This window comes from Pholcus phalangioides, unplaced genomic scaffold (genome assembly GCF_987345545.1).
Source record: "Pholcus phalangioides strain wild (caught in Gottingen) unplaced genomic scaffold, Ppha-v1.0 ptg000003l_1, whole genome shotgun sequence".
Lineage (NCBI taxonomy): Eukaryota > Metazoa > Arthropoda > Arachnida > Araneae > Pholcidae > Pholcus > Pholcus phalangioides.
Window position 1 is genome coordinate 9,921,513 of NW_028301596.1, and position 19,498 is coordinate 9,941,010.

Consider the following 19,498-nt stretch of genomic DNA (forward strand, 5'->3'; position numbering starts at 1 on the left):
CCAGTGCTAAATACGGGTAAACTGTTTTACGTGCATTTAGCCAATGTGCATCCAGTATATATTTTTATACCAGGATTAATCTCCTAAAAGTGATTCTTTTAAAAATTTAATGACAGTGGGTAGCCCTTCCAGAGCCATATTAAGGACATCATGAGCCCCTGGGCTAGATGATTATTATGAGGCCCTACATGGATAGAAATGTGTGCCTAACAATCTACATGTTCACTCTAGAAAATTTTAACAAGATCTCATTTCCATGAGATGCTGGGTGGGCCCATACATTAAGATGGCACAGGTCCCTACATATTGGTGAAGAGTTATAGACTTGACAAATCTAGGTCGTTTTTACAAGTTCAGGGGTCTTTCCCAATTATGGTGAAAAAAAATGACTTCCTATGGTTAAATAATTAATAAAATTGAAAATGACAAAACAAAAATATTGAAATAAGAAAAAAAATCAAAACGAATAGAAATCTTCAATGATTCAAGGACTCTGGGCCCACCAATTAAGAGGTCACTGCATTCAACAGCAATCAAGAGTTGATAAAGTTCCATGCCTATCTTCACAAAGCAGTATTTGCTAAGGATACTCAACCCTCAAAGTAAATGAAGATGATTATAAAAATAAATGCAAATTAAAAACAAATGCAAAAATTAAAAATGACTGCAGGAGAGTCTCAAAAGTTTGAGCAATGCACAGATTTTTTTGTAGTTTCCTATATACTAAAGATCCCCCCCCCCTCTCTTCCACTTTTTTCTTTTTTGAGAACATGAATTGAATGAATTTTTTAGATGAATGAGGGGGTGATTTTAGTTTGAAAGGTAGCCCCCTCCACTCCATATGTTGTAATGAATAAAGCCATCAAGTTCGGAACATAATTGATATATTTGGATGAAAAAGTTCAAAAAAAGTTTATTTTATCATACAAGATTAAGGTTTTTTTTTTGTTGCTAACTTCATGAAAATGTCCCAAGACCTCTTTGTATATAGTTCTTACAGTATGATATTATTTTAAAGTAAAACCTAACGTCTTAAAATCTTTCTATTTTCCATTTTTGGATAATATGTCTTTTCAGTAATAAGAGGTAGACTTGGTTCCATCTACAATGGTTTATCAGGACTCAAGTTATCATTTTTCTATTCAATGAGGTAGTAAATATTTTCTATTACTATGGAGAGAAAATCATTCAATATTTAAAAAAAAGGGGGGGGGGGGGAGAGAGAGAAAGAAGTTAAATGCACAGCAATGCAAAGATGATTTTATTGAAATGGCTCTAGTTTATCAAATGGGAAGTTGTAGCTGTAAACATCATCTCTCTAATTCTAATGAATTCTTGATTTTTTGAAGAACATTAAGAACTGCGCTTGAACAACATGACACCAGCTATATACACTGTCTGATACATTTTCTCTTTACTATAGGTGCATACAAATTGTTCCTCATATGGGAATTCTAAAGGTAAGCATATATGAAAGCTATGATTGAAATTCTGTGTTAATAATGAAAGAGTATTTCGGTCCATTTGTACAAATATTTTTGTCCCCCTCTCACGGATGTACACTGAATTACTTTTTTATTTAGGACATATGAACAAACATCTTTCTTAAATTCAACTAATTAGTTAATCTGGTGACAACAGTTAATAATGATGGACTTAATTTTTGATTCTCTCCTCAGGCCCTCCATGAAAGGCTTTTTATGGATATAGAAGTGCAAAAATTTCTAGGTTTTCAAACTGGTAAAAAAATGCTTCATTTTGCTAAACTACATTTCATAGGGAAAACTTTTTTTACACCTCTGTGATTTGAAGTACTCCAGGGATAATTACACATTTACCCTAAGGCTTAAAACTGATAATGAACAGTTGAAAAATCATTTACGTCTGAGCCAAGATCAGAATCTAGACCTACTAGGTCTTAAGTTGTTGCATCAATCACTTGACTGCTTGGTGGCATCTTTGCCACCAGTTCTTGATATGGACTATCAATATGCATAAATTTTAGGACAATCATTCTGTTCGGAATTTTCTAACTTACAGAGTGTAATTAATTTTTTACTAATAAATTTTACTGGAAAATTAAAGAAATTTTTTTATTATCAAAAATATATTTTCTCGCATTAAAAAAACAACTCAATATTTACAATATTTTAATTAACATTAAAAAAAGTAGAGACTTGAAAAATCAGTTGATCATCATAACTGACAAGGAAAAACAAACAAGCAACAGCCTGTGTAATCATATTATAGTCTACAAACACCTCGTAAACTGACTGAAATTCTTAGTGTGATGATTTTCTTTTGATTCTTCCAATCGATATTTGATTTGATGATTCCTTTCCTATGTATTTTTCATGTGAAGAATATTACTTTCAATAGTGAATCTACAAACAATACATAAAAATCTTTTGAAATTTTGAGGAAAAACTGATTAGAAGCATGAAACTAAGCTGCCTAATTGAAAAGAAGAAAAAAAGCATCACATAATAAAAACAAAATTGATGACAAAAAAACCAAAGCTACATGTGCACAACGCTTGATTTTTTTTTGCAAAGCTGAGAAATTCATAGCATGCAGGAATATGACGGAATGGCCCTTAATTATACTGATGCACTATCATGAATAATTTCGTGAAAATGACAATAATTCTGAAAACACAAGGTAAATTAAACTTTAGAGTTCTCTTGTGATAATGATAAAAACATGAGACAAAAATTAGGTTTGGAAATATTTCAAATGCATATTATAAATCTTTAAGGGTGAAAAAAAAATTCAGAAAAGAAAAATGAAAAGTAAAATGCTGTTTTAAAATTGTTTGATGCAGCAGCTAGTATAATGTGAAATAAATAAAAATAACTAGAACAAAAACACAGAAAAAGCAATAAGTTATCAGATTTTACTTCAATAAAAAATCTTATTCCAAATTACTAACACTGCTGCGACAAGAGAAAAAAAGGTTAAACATAGGTTTTAAATTTTTTTTAAAATTTCATTAACTACCATAGCATTGCTGTTCATTTAAACCCACGCTTAGAAGAAAACGCTGAGTAATGCAAAAATTGTCATAAAGTATTCTTATGCATGCATGCGTAAAAAAAAGGTATAGCTTAAGAAATCTACTCTACAGCAACATTTCAAGAATAAGGAAGTATAAAATAAGAGGAATATAAGAAATGAAAAAAAGGGACTGGGGAGAGATAACTAGAAAAGATGAATATATGCATATACATATATATATATTAACCTCATGAGAGAGACCCAGCAGGAACCTTGACCGAGACCTCAGTTGACTTTCTTTCGTTAGACCTTTACCATAGATATCCCCGTGCGAGTTATAGGACATTCTGGATGAATGAGACGTGTAACTGGACTGCTGCAATGGAAAATTCATGTATGGGGGGATAATAATGGCTCCGTTCTCTTCTGACATAGGCGTAACAGCGTTGCTGTCATCAGCATAAGGCAAATACTCTTGGGCGTCCATTAAGGTTTGAAGAACCAATGGTTTCTTGTCCCCGTGTCGACGGCCATTTAGTCGGTTTGAACTAAACTGACTTGCTCGGCTTCCCCTTCGTAGGTTGAACGGAGAGCCAGGAAGACTAAGGCTGGCCTGTAAAGTCGAATAGCTCCCCTTCAGGAAAAGGAACAAAATCCGGGGATTGGTACACAGATTCGTTGAACATATCCACATACATTCAACAAATTGACAATTCATGAAACAAACATATACAGCCTTGAAAAAAATTTGCCTTAAAAAAAGTAAGTTTTGAAAAATGCATCATCAGGAAGACATGATAATACAAATAGAAATAAAAAAACTCTGTCCAATAGTCAGGCACTGACACTGGACATCGAAGTCAATGAGAAAAAGTCTTAGAACTCAAGAGGAAGTTAATAGGTCCCTAATATTTTTTGTAAGGTAAACTAGAAATTGTAGTCCAGTAATGCAAATTAAAATTGATGTCTACATAACAGACGAACCAATAAATTTTGCCACTGGTTTATTAAGAAGTTCTTTTAAGAAGTAGTTGTCAGTAATTATACAATAACTTAGACTAAACATATTTAAATCCTATTCAGATTATAAAAGAAAATCAGTAAATCATGCATTTTAATTTCAAAATTTGCAACATATTTCTGCATAATCACCGCAAAGTAAATGAATTTCATGACCTGATAGTTTACAAATGTCTAGTATTTCATAAAATATTCGACTCTAGTTGATGAATAGAGGGCCACTCCATTACATATCCTTCTTTTCAGTGCCAAGTGTGATACAAAACATACAACAAACATAACAAACATTCAAAAAATTATATTAGTTTGTGATAGTGAGCTACAAAGTGCCAGAATCTGAGACATAGTGTACAAGTTCAGTGCAATGTGAACCAAAGCACAGAAACAGTGCAATAGCGTGGATCTTGAAATTTGGCACACACACAGAGATACTCTGGGAATTAAACAACCTTCTGGGAAATAAAAGTCATAAAATTGTTTTTATTAAAACTAAGAATGAACTGTATGAGTGACAAACGTATGACAAATTATTTTCTTAAATACTTTTGAGTGTCTTACACATTCTTTCGGTCAGAAAAAAAAATCACATATTGAAAAAAACACCAAGATAAAACAAGTAGCCTCCCCTAACATAAAAATTGACATTATATCACAAGGAGAACCAGAACATGCAAATGAAGTGGGCGAACCTTTTCCTCTGGCTAGATTAGCTAGAAGTGAAGATTGGTGCCATGAATTTTATCTTGGAATTGCATCAAAAATAAATTGTGGTCATGGGTCGACCAGTTATGGTGTTACACTTGGAAGGATAATATCTTGAAAAATTTACACTTTTTTCATTCAACATGTCTCCTATCTACAATCAGTTTCCATCCCCTTGGTTCAAGGAAGCTCATTGGTTCATGGTTATGCCTTATTTGAAACAGGTTCACTCAATGACCCCCAGGATTTTAACAACAGTCAGCTATGGCTGTGAGAGAGTAAGGGCCATTCAAGTATTATGTCAGCATTGATGGGGGGGGGGGGGGGGTTGGATTTGCTGACTTTTGATGACAAGGTGAAGGGGGGGGGGATTGAATGATGCTTGTGTCATCAGATATCCTTTATGAAAGTATGAAATATTTTTCATGGCATCTCTATTGGGAATGCCAAAAAACAAGAAAAAAACCTTTTTCAGATTGTGAGCACCTAAACTAACATTAACCCTATTGATGAGCACTCTATAAACCTCTTTTTTTAGTGGACCTCTCAAATCTCTATACACTGTCCTGTTTCACTTATGGGGGGGGGGGGAGTATCAGCTGAACTGTTTTGTGTCAACTCAGCATGTCACATGCATTGTCCTTGAGTGATTTGCTGGACTCCTGTGCATAAGTGGATACATGCTATTCAAACGGGAGAGGGGAATGTGGCTCCTTTGGATGGCAATTAAGGATGATTATAATATGCTGGGCCGTAACTATGATTTTTGTGATGAAGCAGAAATGATTTTCCCACCCTTGCCATCGTGAAATTCAACGATTTTAAAGTAGTATTTTTTTTCTCTCATAAAATTTGCCACACTCCCAAAAGTTAGCCATCTGGGACAATTTCCTCCCTTTGGTCCCCTTTAGTTCTGGTCCTTAATATATGAAATCGAGTTTCAAGTTGAGGTAGGCTACTTGCAACATAACTAATTATTTGATTAATGCATTCTCCAGCAATAACAGAAACAATAAGATACCATCAACTTTTCTGAGCTGTTATAATGTGTAGTTTAATCATGAAAATATCAATATAGCAACAAAACAACTAGAAAACCTTCATTGGAGTGACACTTAATGAGGTGATTGCACAAAAAACAAAAACTCATATTTAATTCAAAAACGTATGGAAATTGATTCTGAATTGGTGGAACTATCATGTGGATGAGAGATTTTAAGTACTTATAAGTAAGGGATATCAAAAGAAAACCATAAGGGACAGAAATCACAAAGACTTACTGGGCACACAGTTCCTCTGTGAGATGAACAACAGGAACTAGTTACTTTCCTCAGAGGCCTGGCAAGCTTAAAAAGGTTAAAGTTACAGCAGAAACCAACCTTCAGAGACCAATTTTGCCTTTCGTCTCATACGAATAGAAAAATCAACATGAGAACACTCGTAACAAAAAAAACTGAATACAGTGAAACCCTGTTTGGTTTCGTGGATAATTTATTGATCATTTAGAAAAGCATGAATACTAAAAACGAGTAAGGAAATTTAAAAAAAACTAATAGTTCATTATTCTTCCAACCATTTAATTTTTTTTTAGTTAATTGGCATTCACAAAGCACTTAGTTTTTAAACTAAATGATTAATTAATCTCAGGTAATTATATATAACTGAGCAAAATCAGAAATTGTGAATCATCAGAAAGTGATTGAGCAGGATACTAGGCTCATCCTCTATAGATTATGGGAATATCTTAAAAGTTAATTGAATTCATCCGTTTTATTCAGATAACAATTTTTTTCATCACCCTTGCTCTAAATTGTTATACTTATACTTTATTTAATGATCTAAAAAAACTTGTTTACTAACGACCTCGCGCACTGTAATAAAACATAAAACCTAATTCTATAGAAAGTGATAGATTTCAAAAATATTTTTCTTAAAATCGTACATAAATTACCTACAAACTCACTTCCTGCATTTGTGAGTTTTTCCATTTACATTTATCTTATCATGAGATTGACTTTTAAAAAAATTATCTGATAATAGTTAGTCATTGATAATTAGTAGTAATTACCCATTTTTTGACTGAATCTTATCAGCATCTAGTATCCCATCTTTTGAATGGAACTCTTCTAGTTTTTCAAAGACTCTCTTGGAATTGAATTTCCACTCATGCTGTATTATAATGTTTAAAATAAAATAAATTGCAAAAACACTAATTAGATTATGTTTCAAAATATATCAGAACCTGGAGGCTTGAAAGGCAAAACAGTGTCTGAAGATCGATTTTCTATTTTTTTTCTAAAACTATAACTACCTAAATCAATTTAAAGAAATTTGGTACTATATCAAAAATTGTATTTTCTGAAGAAACTAAAAACTACCAAAGGATTGAAGGGAGTTTGGGAAAATCAAGAGAGAAGAAAAAGGAATGATACAATACGAGACACTAATATATAAACCCACTATGGAAAGTTTATTCAAAATGTCTACTTCTACAAAATATAAAAGGGATTAAGAAAGATTTAAAAAATCTTGAATTAATCGCCTGTCAAAGAGAAAACCATGTTAAACAGAAGACAATGCAATCAAATAAAATAGAAGCTAAACTCACTGGTGCAAAAATTCGATGAAGAGCATAAATAATTACTATTATCAATAGTAAAACTTCATTCATAACTTCAACTATAACTGTTTGAAGATAGGTATGTATGAGCATAAAACAGAAAAATTCCATGTTCTTATGTTCTGGATAAGATATAAATCCTGTTCTTGGATTATTTCTTCAAACTTCAAAAATAAGTATAGTGATATCTTGACCTACAAATCTAAATGCATCAATGTGCATCAAATATTCATCTATATGGTAGATAGAAAAAGTTCTCATTCTTCACAAAAAAAAAAAAAAAAACTATGGAATTTTCAAAAATAGAAGTCAACCACAAGAATTGGACTGTACTGTGGATTGCATTTATCTTGTAAAACTTACTCTGAATATAATAAGTATAGTCTGTCTCAACAAATCATTTTTCTTAAATAACAAATATTTCATTTTTCAATCTCATATTTTTTATGCATGAGTTACATGCTGGTAAAGTCATTGCACAATAGTTGAATAGAATTTTGCTTAAGAACTGAACTGATAAAAGTTAAAAAATTAAAAATATATACAGTTGATGCTCGTTTTTACAAACTTGTACAGACTTTATAATTAGTTCGTGCAATCAAAACTTTATAAATGGGGGAGACAATGAAAAAAAATGTAGGAAGAAATAAAAAATGAGTTGGTCATTCATCTGTATTGGTGATTTCTACAAAAATCAATTATTTTTGTTTGTTTCATCAAAACATTTCAGTAAATATAAGATCACATAGAATTGACGTAGGATAAAATTTTACAAGAATCTTGCTTCTCTGAAATATTTTCATGATGGTGGAACGGAACACCTCTGGAATCACATGCCATAGAAACGATTTTCACTGATCTTTGATTAGAGGACTCAATGTAATTTTTTTGAATCCTGTAGTTTTAGGCAATTTCTCTTTTCATAAGAGAGCTTGCACATTAATTTCTTTCAAAAAAATTTTTTTTTTGTTTTCATTTGCAATCAATTTTGTACAATATTTTCCACTTTGTTGACATTGCAAAGAGGAGAGTAAAGTAGGGGAGAGAGAGAGTAGACGGCGTTAGCTGAAATAGACTTCGATCGACTCTCGACTTAGAAATGGCCCATCAATGACCTAATGTATAACACCATTTCTGAAACCACCAGTTTATCCAATCATAATGCACAAATAGCGAATTACATTGTCAACACCTCTTCAATTCATGGTCACCCCTGCCAACAACTGAACAATCCTTCCTAGCACATGTTCGCAGAACACCTGTATATTGGTGATGACAAATTGACAAATTCCCTACATCTCTCCCCTCCCCCCCCCCCCCCTCTTTTTCTCTATTTTCTTTTTAAACACATAAAAATACTGGAAGAAATATGAGTTAGTAAAATAAAGAGTTGATAGAAATGAGAGTTTATAAAAAAAAGCGTGTACGTAAATTGGAGTTTCATAAAATCGAGCATCAACTGTATACACATCAGCATATTTAGATAATTTGAGTTTAACTGTAACACCATTGCCAAAAATTATTTGGGTATTCTGTTAAATAGATTCTGAAGAAAAAGAGGATCCAGAAAAAAAATTTGGGTAGTTTCAATGTGAATGAGTTTTTTTATGTGTTGAATCACATGGTAAGTACTGACATAATTGAATTGGTATCATCGGATATGCCTTTAGAATAGCTAATAGATGATACCCATATCATCTGTTTTGTGTTGTGAACTTCTCAAGATATAGTGCCAAATAATTTCATTGTGAAAGCGGGCCGTAAACCCATTGCTCAGACAGGAAGAGGTATTAAAACCAGAGTGTAAAATCGTTGGATTTGTGTTAATGAGATCTACCCACAGATATGAAAAAAAACTAATATATTCTGAATACTTCCTGAGATATAAGCATTTAAAGAATTTTGTTATGCAACTTTTTACGAAAACACCTAATATCGTCAGATGATTTGAAAGATGTATTCACATCAAAAAATTTCTAAATTTGCTGCCTGAAATACAGTAATACTTGAAAACTGACCACCACAGTAGAAACATGGTGTGATAATAGGCTCATCAGATTTTGGTCTGGGCTCATTGCTAGCTGGCCACCCCCTCCCCCCCTCAAACATGCATCTTATCTATTGAATAACATTTTAATAATGGACCTGATGAGCAGTAAACCATGCTCAGACAGATGTACATATGCGAATGAGGGACATTTTTAGTATTAACTATATCAATTACCACATCTAAGAACAACTTTGAGAATTCCGAGAAGAAAAAATTTAGTTTGAGTCTTATACTTATGGCATAAAAGATTTGAAAATCTGGCTTAAAAAGTTTGGCTTGTGAGCAAAATTGGAATTTAAAGTAAATGTATATGCAAATATGGAATTTAGAATAATAGAGAATCCATATGCATCATTTTCAGCGAAAGATTAGCTCATAAAGGAGACTTTTTCACCCAAGTGGCATACCTTATCATGTTATTAGTATGAGTAGAAAACATTAGTGATTTATTGTCATTTTTAGTCGGTTCTCAATAACAATAGTGAATAGCTGGCAAAATGGAAGCTGACCAGATATCTTCATGATACAATAAATATCCAACAAATTTCAAGACACAAAAAAAAACTGTTTTTCTTTACTATAAAATTTAAAGAGCATCTATATGATATTATTATTATTATTTTAAACACTTTTAAATTTCTTTCTAAGAACAAAAAGTTAGATATTTCTTTGATGTTCAAAATTTATACACCAATATTTTAAGCTACAACTATGTGAAATTTAAGACAGTATTCATAAAAATGACTGCTATGGACCATTATCTCATTCTTACTTTGCAACCTTTAGGAATTACCAAAGAATCAATTTTTCTTTCAAAATGTGGTGAAAAAATAAAATGCACGTCAATTTATGCAGCAATGTTTTGAATAAACTTCAGTGCGTTGAACCAAAAAAGAAAAATATAAATTCTGCATTTGTATTAAACTATCTTACATTTTTCTTACCTTCCTCACCCTGGAACTAATTTTTGCTCTAGGCTCACGAAAACCTTCTTCATCGGCACTTTTGATGCTCGCCCGTTCTCGATTGTCCCTTTCTTCTACGCCTTTTTCATTTCCTACATAAAGTTCATAGGATGAACACGAAAGGTCTGACGGACTTTTCACTACACCATCACCACTCTTTCTATTTTGCCTCTCTTCTTCTTCCTCTATCTGTACAAATAAGAAAAATTCAAATCACTTAACTTAGAGACAAATGTATAATGTCTTTACTATTTATAGATTTAATATAGGAAGCTTTTATTTTTAAATTGTATCAGGTATGCGCGATATACTGGGTTTGTAGAATTGAAACAGAAATGTTTTCAGCTGTCTACAGCAGGGGCTCTCAAACTGTGAGCCACCAACCTTTATGAGGGGTGCTGTGGAACGGTGGCCCATCAAAGGATTTTCGAAGAGATTCTTTGTTAAACTGCCTGGGAAGCCATGGATAAGCACTGATTAGCATAAGGGGCCTCGCAAGTGGAAAGGGTTTGAGAATCTCTGGTGTACAGTATTAAATTCCGATCAGATGGAAACGTCTTAATGAAGGAATACAAAATCTACAACACTGAAAAGTACCTTTTTTTTTCCTTGATGTTGATTCCACCTCTGGCCCACAAAGGGTTATAGGGAGCTATGAAAGTTCTCACCTCATTATAATAAACATTCCTACAGTTACATATTATTCTGATGGGTAGTTGAGGCTGTAGACTGCTGAGAATCCCTCCCCCCCCCCCCAACCACCACCATAAAATGTATTTATGAGCATTGAATCATTTCACAAAAATTGTAACCAATTAAATGATTGATTTTATAAAAATCAATTGTGATGCCATCAATTATTTTTTACTGACACTTGTGTTCTGTCCTGATCACAGAAATTTACCAATCACTGGAATTACTTGTGAAGGCTCACAGTCACACTTTTGTCCTGACTTGTCTGATTAAATTATTGAAGTTTACATTAATCATTGGATATTTTCTAGCTTTCTTTTTTTTATTCCTTTCTGTTATTCTTGCTAACAGTTGAAGATGTTTCATTCTGAAAAAAAGTTTATCACACTGGTGTATCTGCATGCATAAAGAATGCTTCAATATCTATCTCAGATGTAAAGCAGGGTGTGTTTAGTCCTTTAATGTTCAATGTCTGCAATTTCATAAACACCTTTTGAGTAGAGGCAGGTGGTGATAGTTGCGAGCAAAGACTGGTGAGGAGTTTGAAAAAATTTTGGAAGTGATTGTAAGGAAAATGTCAGGATTGGTAAAAAAACCGGTTTTTAAAAAAAATAAAAAAAAAACTGGGTTTTTTTGGTTTAAACCGGTTTTTTGTTTTAAATAGTATTAACATTAAAAACTACGAAATTTCTGAAAAATCATTCAAATTTCTAATAATTAACTAAAATAAAATGTTTATTAATGTAATTAACACTATTCCCATACTAATTAATCAATAAATATTTCTTACATTTTAACAAAACCAACTTTTGCAATTTAATTATTTTTTGCTTAACTCAATGGATTACTGTGTGTTTGAAAATTCTTTCAATGTTATTATTAATCATATAGTATATAAAGGTTTTTCTCCAGTTACTTTCAGTATGCTTAATTAGGAAGCTATTTTGCAAAAAGTAATAAAAATTAGGGGAATATAATGTATTTAATGAAGCATAAATAATGCAGATTAATTAGCAATGATTTACGATATACAGGGTGATTATAACTAACGTTCTGATTTCAAAACACTGTAAAAAAAGAACGATTGTCAGAATGATGAAAATTGACATGAATATTCCTGAAAAAATTCAATGTTATTTGATAAAAGGGAAAAAATACTTAAAAATGTAAAATTAATGACATCATCCAACATGTGGGAAATTTGCTCACAGAATGGAAATGATAGCTAGTCATGGCAGAATGATACCTTAATTATAGCATTTCACGATTTCATAATTCATGGAAACATCACAAAAAACGAAGTAATTGAACAAATAACTACAACTTACTTAAGAAATGTTAAATATGTTGTCCACTGCGTGTTCTGGCTATGAGGTTGAAAGCACAAAAATTCTTGTTCAACAACAGAATCGGAGTATGCCATGGTCATAATGTGGATGTGCTTGCAATTCAGCTTTATTAAACAAAACGTGCCTCTACCCCATTAATATTCCTGAAGAACTTCTAACATATAGGGAATGTGCTGGAGATTCCAATTCACCAAAGTTTGCAATCTGACCAGTGTTTATAACATTTTGAGGTACCCCCACAGTCAGAAGTTGCAAGGGTTAAGGTGCATCCTGTCAAAATGGGTCTTCAGCAGTTGCTTTGCTGGTCGCAATGTGCATCTTGATAGAAGTTCTATCCAGACACTGATGCTGTGGAAGTGCCGAAATGATGTGGTTGCACAAAATAAATTACACTGCTGGCCAAGTACAGCATCATCTACTTGCACATAATAATAATAATAATATTTATTTGCATATAGGCCATTGGCCCGTTTCATCTACTTGCACATTTTGCACTTTTTTCTTTTGCGAAAGAAACTTCCATTGCTTCAGGAGTATCCATGCAAATTTTCAAGTCATTCTGATCAGTACTTATTGTACAGTTTTGGTTCATTGTGTGTGTGTTAAGCACTTCGTGAGCATTTAAACTCCTGTATGAAAGCAATGCTTCCCAAATTTTTATACTTACTAGTCTTGCAGCCGCTTCTGCTGCTGCAGCCTCCTCCGCCGCTGCCGCTTCTTCTTCCTCTTCAGCTTTCTTCTGTAACTCATCATACGACATTGCTACAATGGCCAAAATCAAATTCACTAAATAGAATGAGCCCAGAAAGATTATCACAACGAAGAAGATCATGTGCCATGGTCCAGCTGCTATTAGGATCTAAATGTAGAAAGGAGAAAAAGATTCAGTAAGAAAATCATGTATTTTTAAATTGGTAAAACAAACCCATTTATAATAAAAAAACAAAATAATATAGAAAATATATAACTCAAAAAAAGGTTATTTTTTAATCATGCTATACAAAGCTATGAGGGAAAGTCAAATTAGAATAATTATGAAATAATTTCATTAAAAATGAATTATTACTAATAATTCAAAGATTTTTTTTGTGTGATTTTTTTGCCTCGGCTAACAAATATGGGCTGCAAACAAATATACTGCTAGTGAAGATATTTTTAACACTGACGAACACACTAACATGACACAGCAACCTTATGAGCTGAATGTTTGTTCTAATCATCATCAGAATAATTTTGAGCTTTTTAACATAAAAGGAAAGCTTAAGAGAGAATGCATTGAAAAATAACGCTAGATTTGAATATTTTTAGTGTACACATGCTTTTAGTGCAAGACTCTTGGTATTTAACTGTGCAGCTTATACATTCTAAGGGCTAATCTTTTTCATCTGCATGTATGAGATAGAAATGACAGAGACCACATTACATAGAGCAAGGGTTCTCGAACTTTTTCCATATGCGGCATCCCTTTCCCTCATTCAATGTTTATCCGCAATTTCCGAGAGCAGTTTAACAAATAAGCTCTCCGAAAAACCTTTGTTAAGGCTTTCTTTCTTTCAAACCAAGCACAACTCAGGTCTATCACCATCTATGGGTGATACTACCTAGTTGCTCTTACAACCTAAAGAGTTGTGCCGGAAGTGTAACTGTGTGTGTACCTAACAGTCTGAGTGAATATATGTAGTGTTGTGATTTTTCAGTGCTGCCACCTATATTTCAGAAGGAAAGTGAGTGATGTGTTATGATTGAATTACATTTGTAATGTTTGTAGGTCTGTTGCTCTCCGTGGCGAGACATTTAAATGGGAGACAGGCTTGCATTCGCACTTTGAAGTTGGGAACCACAGAAAACCAACTTCAGCCGACCACCACTATGGCGACGATCGGGTTCGAACCTGTGTACTCGCGATGCGAGTCTGTCACTATGACCACTTGACCACCATAGCGGCCCTTTGTTAAGGCTGCAGCTCTGCAGCGCCCCCTCCCCATAAAGGGTAGTGACACACAGTTTGAGAACCCCTCACATGGAGTATACATGCTTAATCCGTGGCCTGCTGACCACATTTGGTGAAACCTAATATCAAACCCATATGTAAAATCAGACCAAAATGAAAAATTGTGAAATCCAAGTGATGCCAAATCAACACTTCTGTAATTAAAAATTTGCAATAATTAAAAATCTGACAAGGAGTAGTGTGTTATTTCCACAATAAATCTAATTATAATCTAATGGTGATTGTAATCATGTATTTCACAGTAGTACTTGGTGTCTTATAGAACTTTTCTTCAGATTTTAGGCAGAGCGTGGAACCAAACCGGCTAGCGAAGATTTCTGCTCATGTGAATGTGATTCCAGAACAAATTATCTTCATTAGCCAAGGAATCACAGAATTTCTAATTTGTCAGAACTAAGCATATACGTATCTTGAAAGAAAAAGTTCTTTCATGATATGTATATGCTTTTATATTTGGTTGCTGTATTTTGGTTATATTTAGCATTTATATTTTTATGGTCATCTTTTTTCAGCCATCTCATTGGGCACTTTGCCTGTTGTGCCTCTTGTGTTTGTATTTTAACTTGTGTAACCACTAAAGATATGGCTGAATGTACATAACATTCCCATAAAAGAAGGTAAGTTAAATATGCTAACAAAAAATACTGTATATTTATTGCTGGTGTATATGATAATAGCAGATAATATAAGACATGTAATTTTTTCTATTTTTCAAGGTGTGTGACATGTATTTTCAGAACTATAATATACATGCAATGAAATTTAAAGTTAAGTAAAATTAAAATGAGTGATAGAGCAACTAAATGTGCATTTACCAGCTGGTATAAACTTTCCCAGAAATCCTGAGTCATTAACCTGAATGATGAGAGTAAGGCCCAACCAAACGAATCAAAACTTGTGTACCCATAGTTCGGATTCTTCCCAAAACCCTGCATACAAGTATAGTTTTCTGGACATAACCTGTAAAAATTATACAGCATTAAATTTAAAACTTACTGATGATTTTGAGAGAAGTAAAAATTGATAGGATTCCAGAACAAACTTTATGATATAACAAATATTTGTCTAGACATGTATTAGTAAATTATATCATGAGAATTCGAGAAATATCTAACATTCCCCCAAAGCAGAATGTTACGTTGTCCTGCAACAAGCCCTCAGCTAACTGAAAATATTCTGCAGTGAAAATTCCCAAAGTAGTGTAAACTACACAGAAAAAAGGTCTTTTCTTAAAATTTTTTCTGAGATTGTTCTGTGACGTACATCACAGTTTTGGCATATTCTGCTTTGGGGGTTAACGTCTTCTTATAGCAAACAAAATTTTAATATAAGACATAATTTTTCAATGAAAATAAAAATGATGATTAAACATTAAAAATATGATTGATATCAAGAAAGTAAGTTTTATCTGGCTATTGGGAAAAAAATTCAGTCAACGCTCGTTGTATTGCCCTCACCAGGTGCCATCGAAAACAGATGTTATGTTAGATTGCCATTACATCGAAAGAACAATATATAGGATATTTCTTATATGAAAGTATTTGGGAGTTATCCTACCGGTCGTTTTAATGGAACGATCGCTCTAACATGGGGTCTTTATAATGAGCATTGACCATACTTGCAAATAAAGCAAATAAATAAAATATTGAAATAGACACACATCTAATTGATATTTAATAACATTTTTACTCATCCATCATCACCTCCCTCTGATAGAGTTGCTGGAATAAATGGGAAAAACTATATATGCAGACTACACACAGAAGTTTTTCATTTTAGCATACATCTTCACTATGGCAGGTTATACAATGGTGTGAGCTGTATGTAAGAAACACAAAGATTATGAAGAATGATGGAATTCGTACCAGTCAAAGGTGGCAAGAAGTTGTATTTTGTTAGCCATGTGTGAACATACAAGTACATTATGATGAATAAAAACAGCATGTCTGGTCAGGATTATAAGTTATAAGCCATTAATTCTAGATAGCATGGCAAAAAAACCCTAAATGCTTGAAGGTTTTGTCAAATCCACTCATGTCAACTCAAGAAGTTGACCAAAATATTTCTTGTCTGTCTTGGAGCACAATGTGTAAATTGTTCTAGTCAGAAACTGTAGTCTCAATTTTGTTTAGAATGTGCCTCACCAACATGAACTGCTGTGTGTGTATTCAAGAGGTGCATGGGACACAGAAGTCTTATCACCAGTGGTAATTTTCCTCAAAAAAAGTCTAGCTTTCCTCATAGTAATGAGTCAAGAATTCCAAAGCTCTGCTCAGTCCATATACTCTGTGTTGTTATCCACGGTACACATAATTTAAGATAATTTTGTTATTATTTAGTTGCTTCCACGTGATATCATGAAGAAATGAAAGTAACACGTCTGGAAATTGGAGTGAAAGTGATGTTATAGTGAGTTTCCTATTTTGTCAAATATTTTTTTACCTGAACGTCCTCCAAATTATCAGTTACAAGAGATAAGTAATTTGCAAACTGTGTACAGACACCTGATGATGACAACCTCAACACCAAAGCATGACTCCAGTGACAATACTCAAAAATGTAACTTAATTTCTGGATGACTTAGGTGTATGGTTTCATTTAATTTGAAGTTTTATTCTTTAGATGCAAATCAAAGTACAAAATATAGCTTTGAATCACTGTGAGATATTGAATTAAAACTTACCCAGCGTTTGAGCGACAAAGCTTAGGTTCATTCTCGTGTGGTTCATAATATTGATTCGCTGCAAAGATACGATGATGGGTATAATTAAAAATATTTCTTTGAATGAAATATCAAGTAATATACTCAATAAACCAATAAAATTCAATAAAGTCTTGATAGACAGTTGTAGAGCAAAGAGGCATGCATCTATGCCATGGTGTTTATGGAAACATGGTATATGAAATTGGTTGTCTGTATGGGTGTGTGTTTGCCCATAAATCAACAAGTTTTAACCACTTCAACCATTTTTCAGGTGATCTGGAAAATCTCTAGATAGAGTATGACATAAACGATTGACTTAGCTGAAATTCAGAGAGAGAATTGTGTTTTAATCTCATAAATGACATAATTAAGTCATTACATAATTATGTGTTGCTTTGTTTCATTTGATGATGAAAGATTGGAAGACAGAAGATTTTAAGGAAGCCAAAGTATCAAACTTCATGATGTAAGATAGGGGTTCTCAAACTTTTTCCACCTGAGGCACCCCTTTCCTCTATTTAATGCTTATGCTTATGCTTATCCTTGAGCTCTGCCGGTTCCCCAGAGCTGTTTAATGAAGAATATTTTTGAAAAACCTTTGTCAGGGGCACCACGGAGTGCTGATCCTGACAAAGGTTGAAGCGCAGCACAGTCTGAAAGAGAAGTTAAGCAAAACAGTGCTCAGATCTAGAAGGATGTAAACGAGAGGTTATCAGGCAAGATAGTGCAAAATACCATGTTTTTTATGTCAATCGCAGTAATGTCTTGTATTTTATATGTTTGTGTGTGAAATAAATGTTCATAGACTGATTATGTGTTTTTCACTGTGAAGAGCCCACATATATGTGTTTTTAAAAAGTATATATTTCAAAGCTTACAATTTCTCTCTCATTCTCCAAAATTTTAGAGAAACCAGGGAAAGAGCAGCCTAAAAAATTAATGAGCACAGAATATAAAGCAATTTTTCAAATTTCTTTCAGATACAATTTTATTGAGTCATATTTAAAGTTTTTTGAAGTTATTTCACAGGTAGTAAAAGTTTGATACAATAAAAATCTCACTAATTCCAGTGTTATACAGTGTATCATCAATGAGATAATGTGAAATTTACTTATTATTGCTTATAACCAGGGATAGTAAGTTTTAATACCTTTTTTCAGAAAAGGCAGGACTACTCTAAAAAGACTTCCAAATATGCTCCCTAGTCCATATCCTCTCTGTATTACAACACCCAAATAATTGGCAAAAAATTCTATTAAGAAAAATGAGCATTTCTTGTGAGGAAAAAGAGTAATATAAAAGAATAAATATTTAAAAACTTACTCTCATTATTTGCATATATTCTGAATTCGGGATCGTCACGATCCATTGCTTCCAAGCCTCCCTCTGGAATAAGTATGCACTTCTGCGTCAATACTCCCATATAGATTTGCAACCCCAATAAGGCAAAAATTGACAATGAAAAACAAGTCAATATAATCACATCTTTGAGATTTTTTACAGATTCAATAACTGCACCTACGATGGTCTTCAAACCTATCACACACGGAAAGAAGTAAAAAATGAAAACATTAATTATTGAGTGTTTTTAACATAAATAATAATTAATATATTAATATTTAAATATACTAAATACTGTACTAATATTTAAATATACTAAATACTGTACTAATATTTAAATATACTAAATACTGTACTAATATTTAAATATACTAAATACTGTACTAATATTTAAATATACTTATTTTATATACTAAATATATTATACTAATATTTTTACATCACTGAAAAAATAGGGTCTTGATTGATTAACTTTTGTTCTTCCAAAGTTTATTTTACTATTTGAAATAATACAATACATTTAAAATAAAAATAAAAAATTGTTACTAATACAACTGATAATTTGGACATTGTTTTTGTTGAAATATGATACGTCTTGCTAACACATGTTATATTGGCTATTATTGGGAAGTTTACATTGCTAATTGCTCAGAGATTTATCACCAGTCATTTTACAACTTTTTGACAGAAAAGTTGTGTTCATGGGCTAATATATAAACTTGTGATTTTTCTTCATTTATTTTTACCTTTATTATTTGAAAGTTGTTTCCCAATTATGTTCAATATAGGCCTTCATTCTTGGTTTTACACTGTGTTAACTGCATTTGCTTTAGACTACACACAACTGAACTCAGTTAACATGTGAAGTGGAAAAGTCTAGCATTTACTTGTATTATTAGCACAATCAATGAAAATACAGTAAAACCTCTGTTTTGCTGTCACCAGTGGGGCAAAAAAAAATTGTCCATAAAAAAAGGGTGACCATTAATCAGGGGTTTGAAATTAATACTTTTGTTATACATGGGGAAAATTATTATTTGGCCGTT

The 19,498-nt window shown here is 32.6% G+C and overlaps 1 protein-coding gene across 11 annotated transcripts in view; it reads right to left on the minus strand.

The window, feature by feature from the left end:
• LOC149088024 (sodium channel protein para-like) overlaps window positions 1-19,498 on the minus strand; it is a 270,116-nt gene that overhangs the window by 70,786 nt on the left and 179,832 nt on the right. For 9 of the 11 annotated variants that reach the window (XM_089243917.1, XM_089243900.1, XM_089243909.1 and 6 more), the window contains 6 exons: window positions 18,435-18,647; window positions 17,091-17,148; window positions 15,223-15,367; window positions 13,064-13,255; window positions 10,334-10,543; window positions 3,245-3,631 (listed from right to left, as the gene is read on the minus strand). In XM_089243917.1, coding sequence (XP_089100043.1) covers window positions 3,245-3,631; window positions 10,334-10,543; window positions 13,064-13,255; window positions 15,223-15,367; window positions 17,091-17,148; window positions 18,435-18,647 — 1,205 coding nt within the window. The remainder of the gene's footprint in view (window positions 1-3,244; window positions 3,632-10,333; window positions 10,544-13,063; window positions 13,256-15,222; window positions 15,368-17,090; window positions 17,149-18,434; window positions 18,648-19,498) is intronic. The other 2 variants (XM_089243934.1, XM_089243951.1) reach the window with 1 other exon arrangement.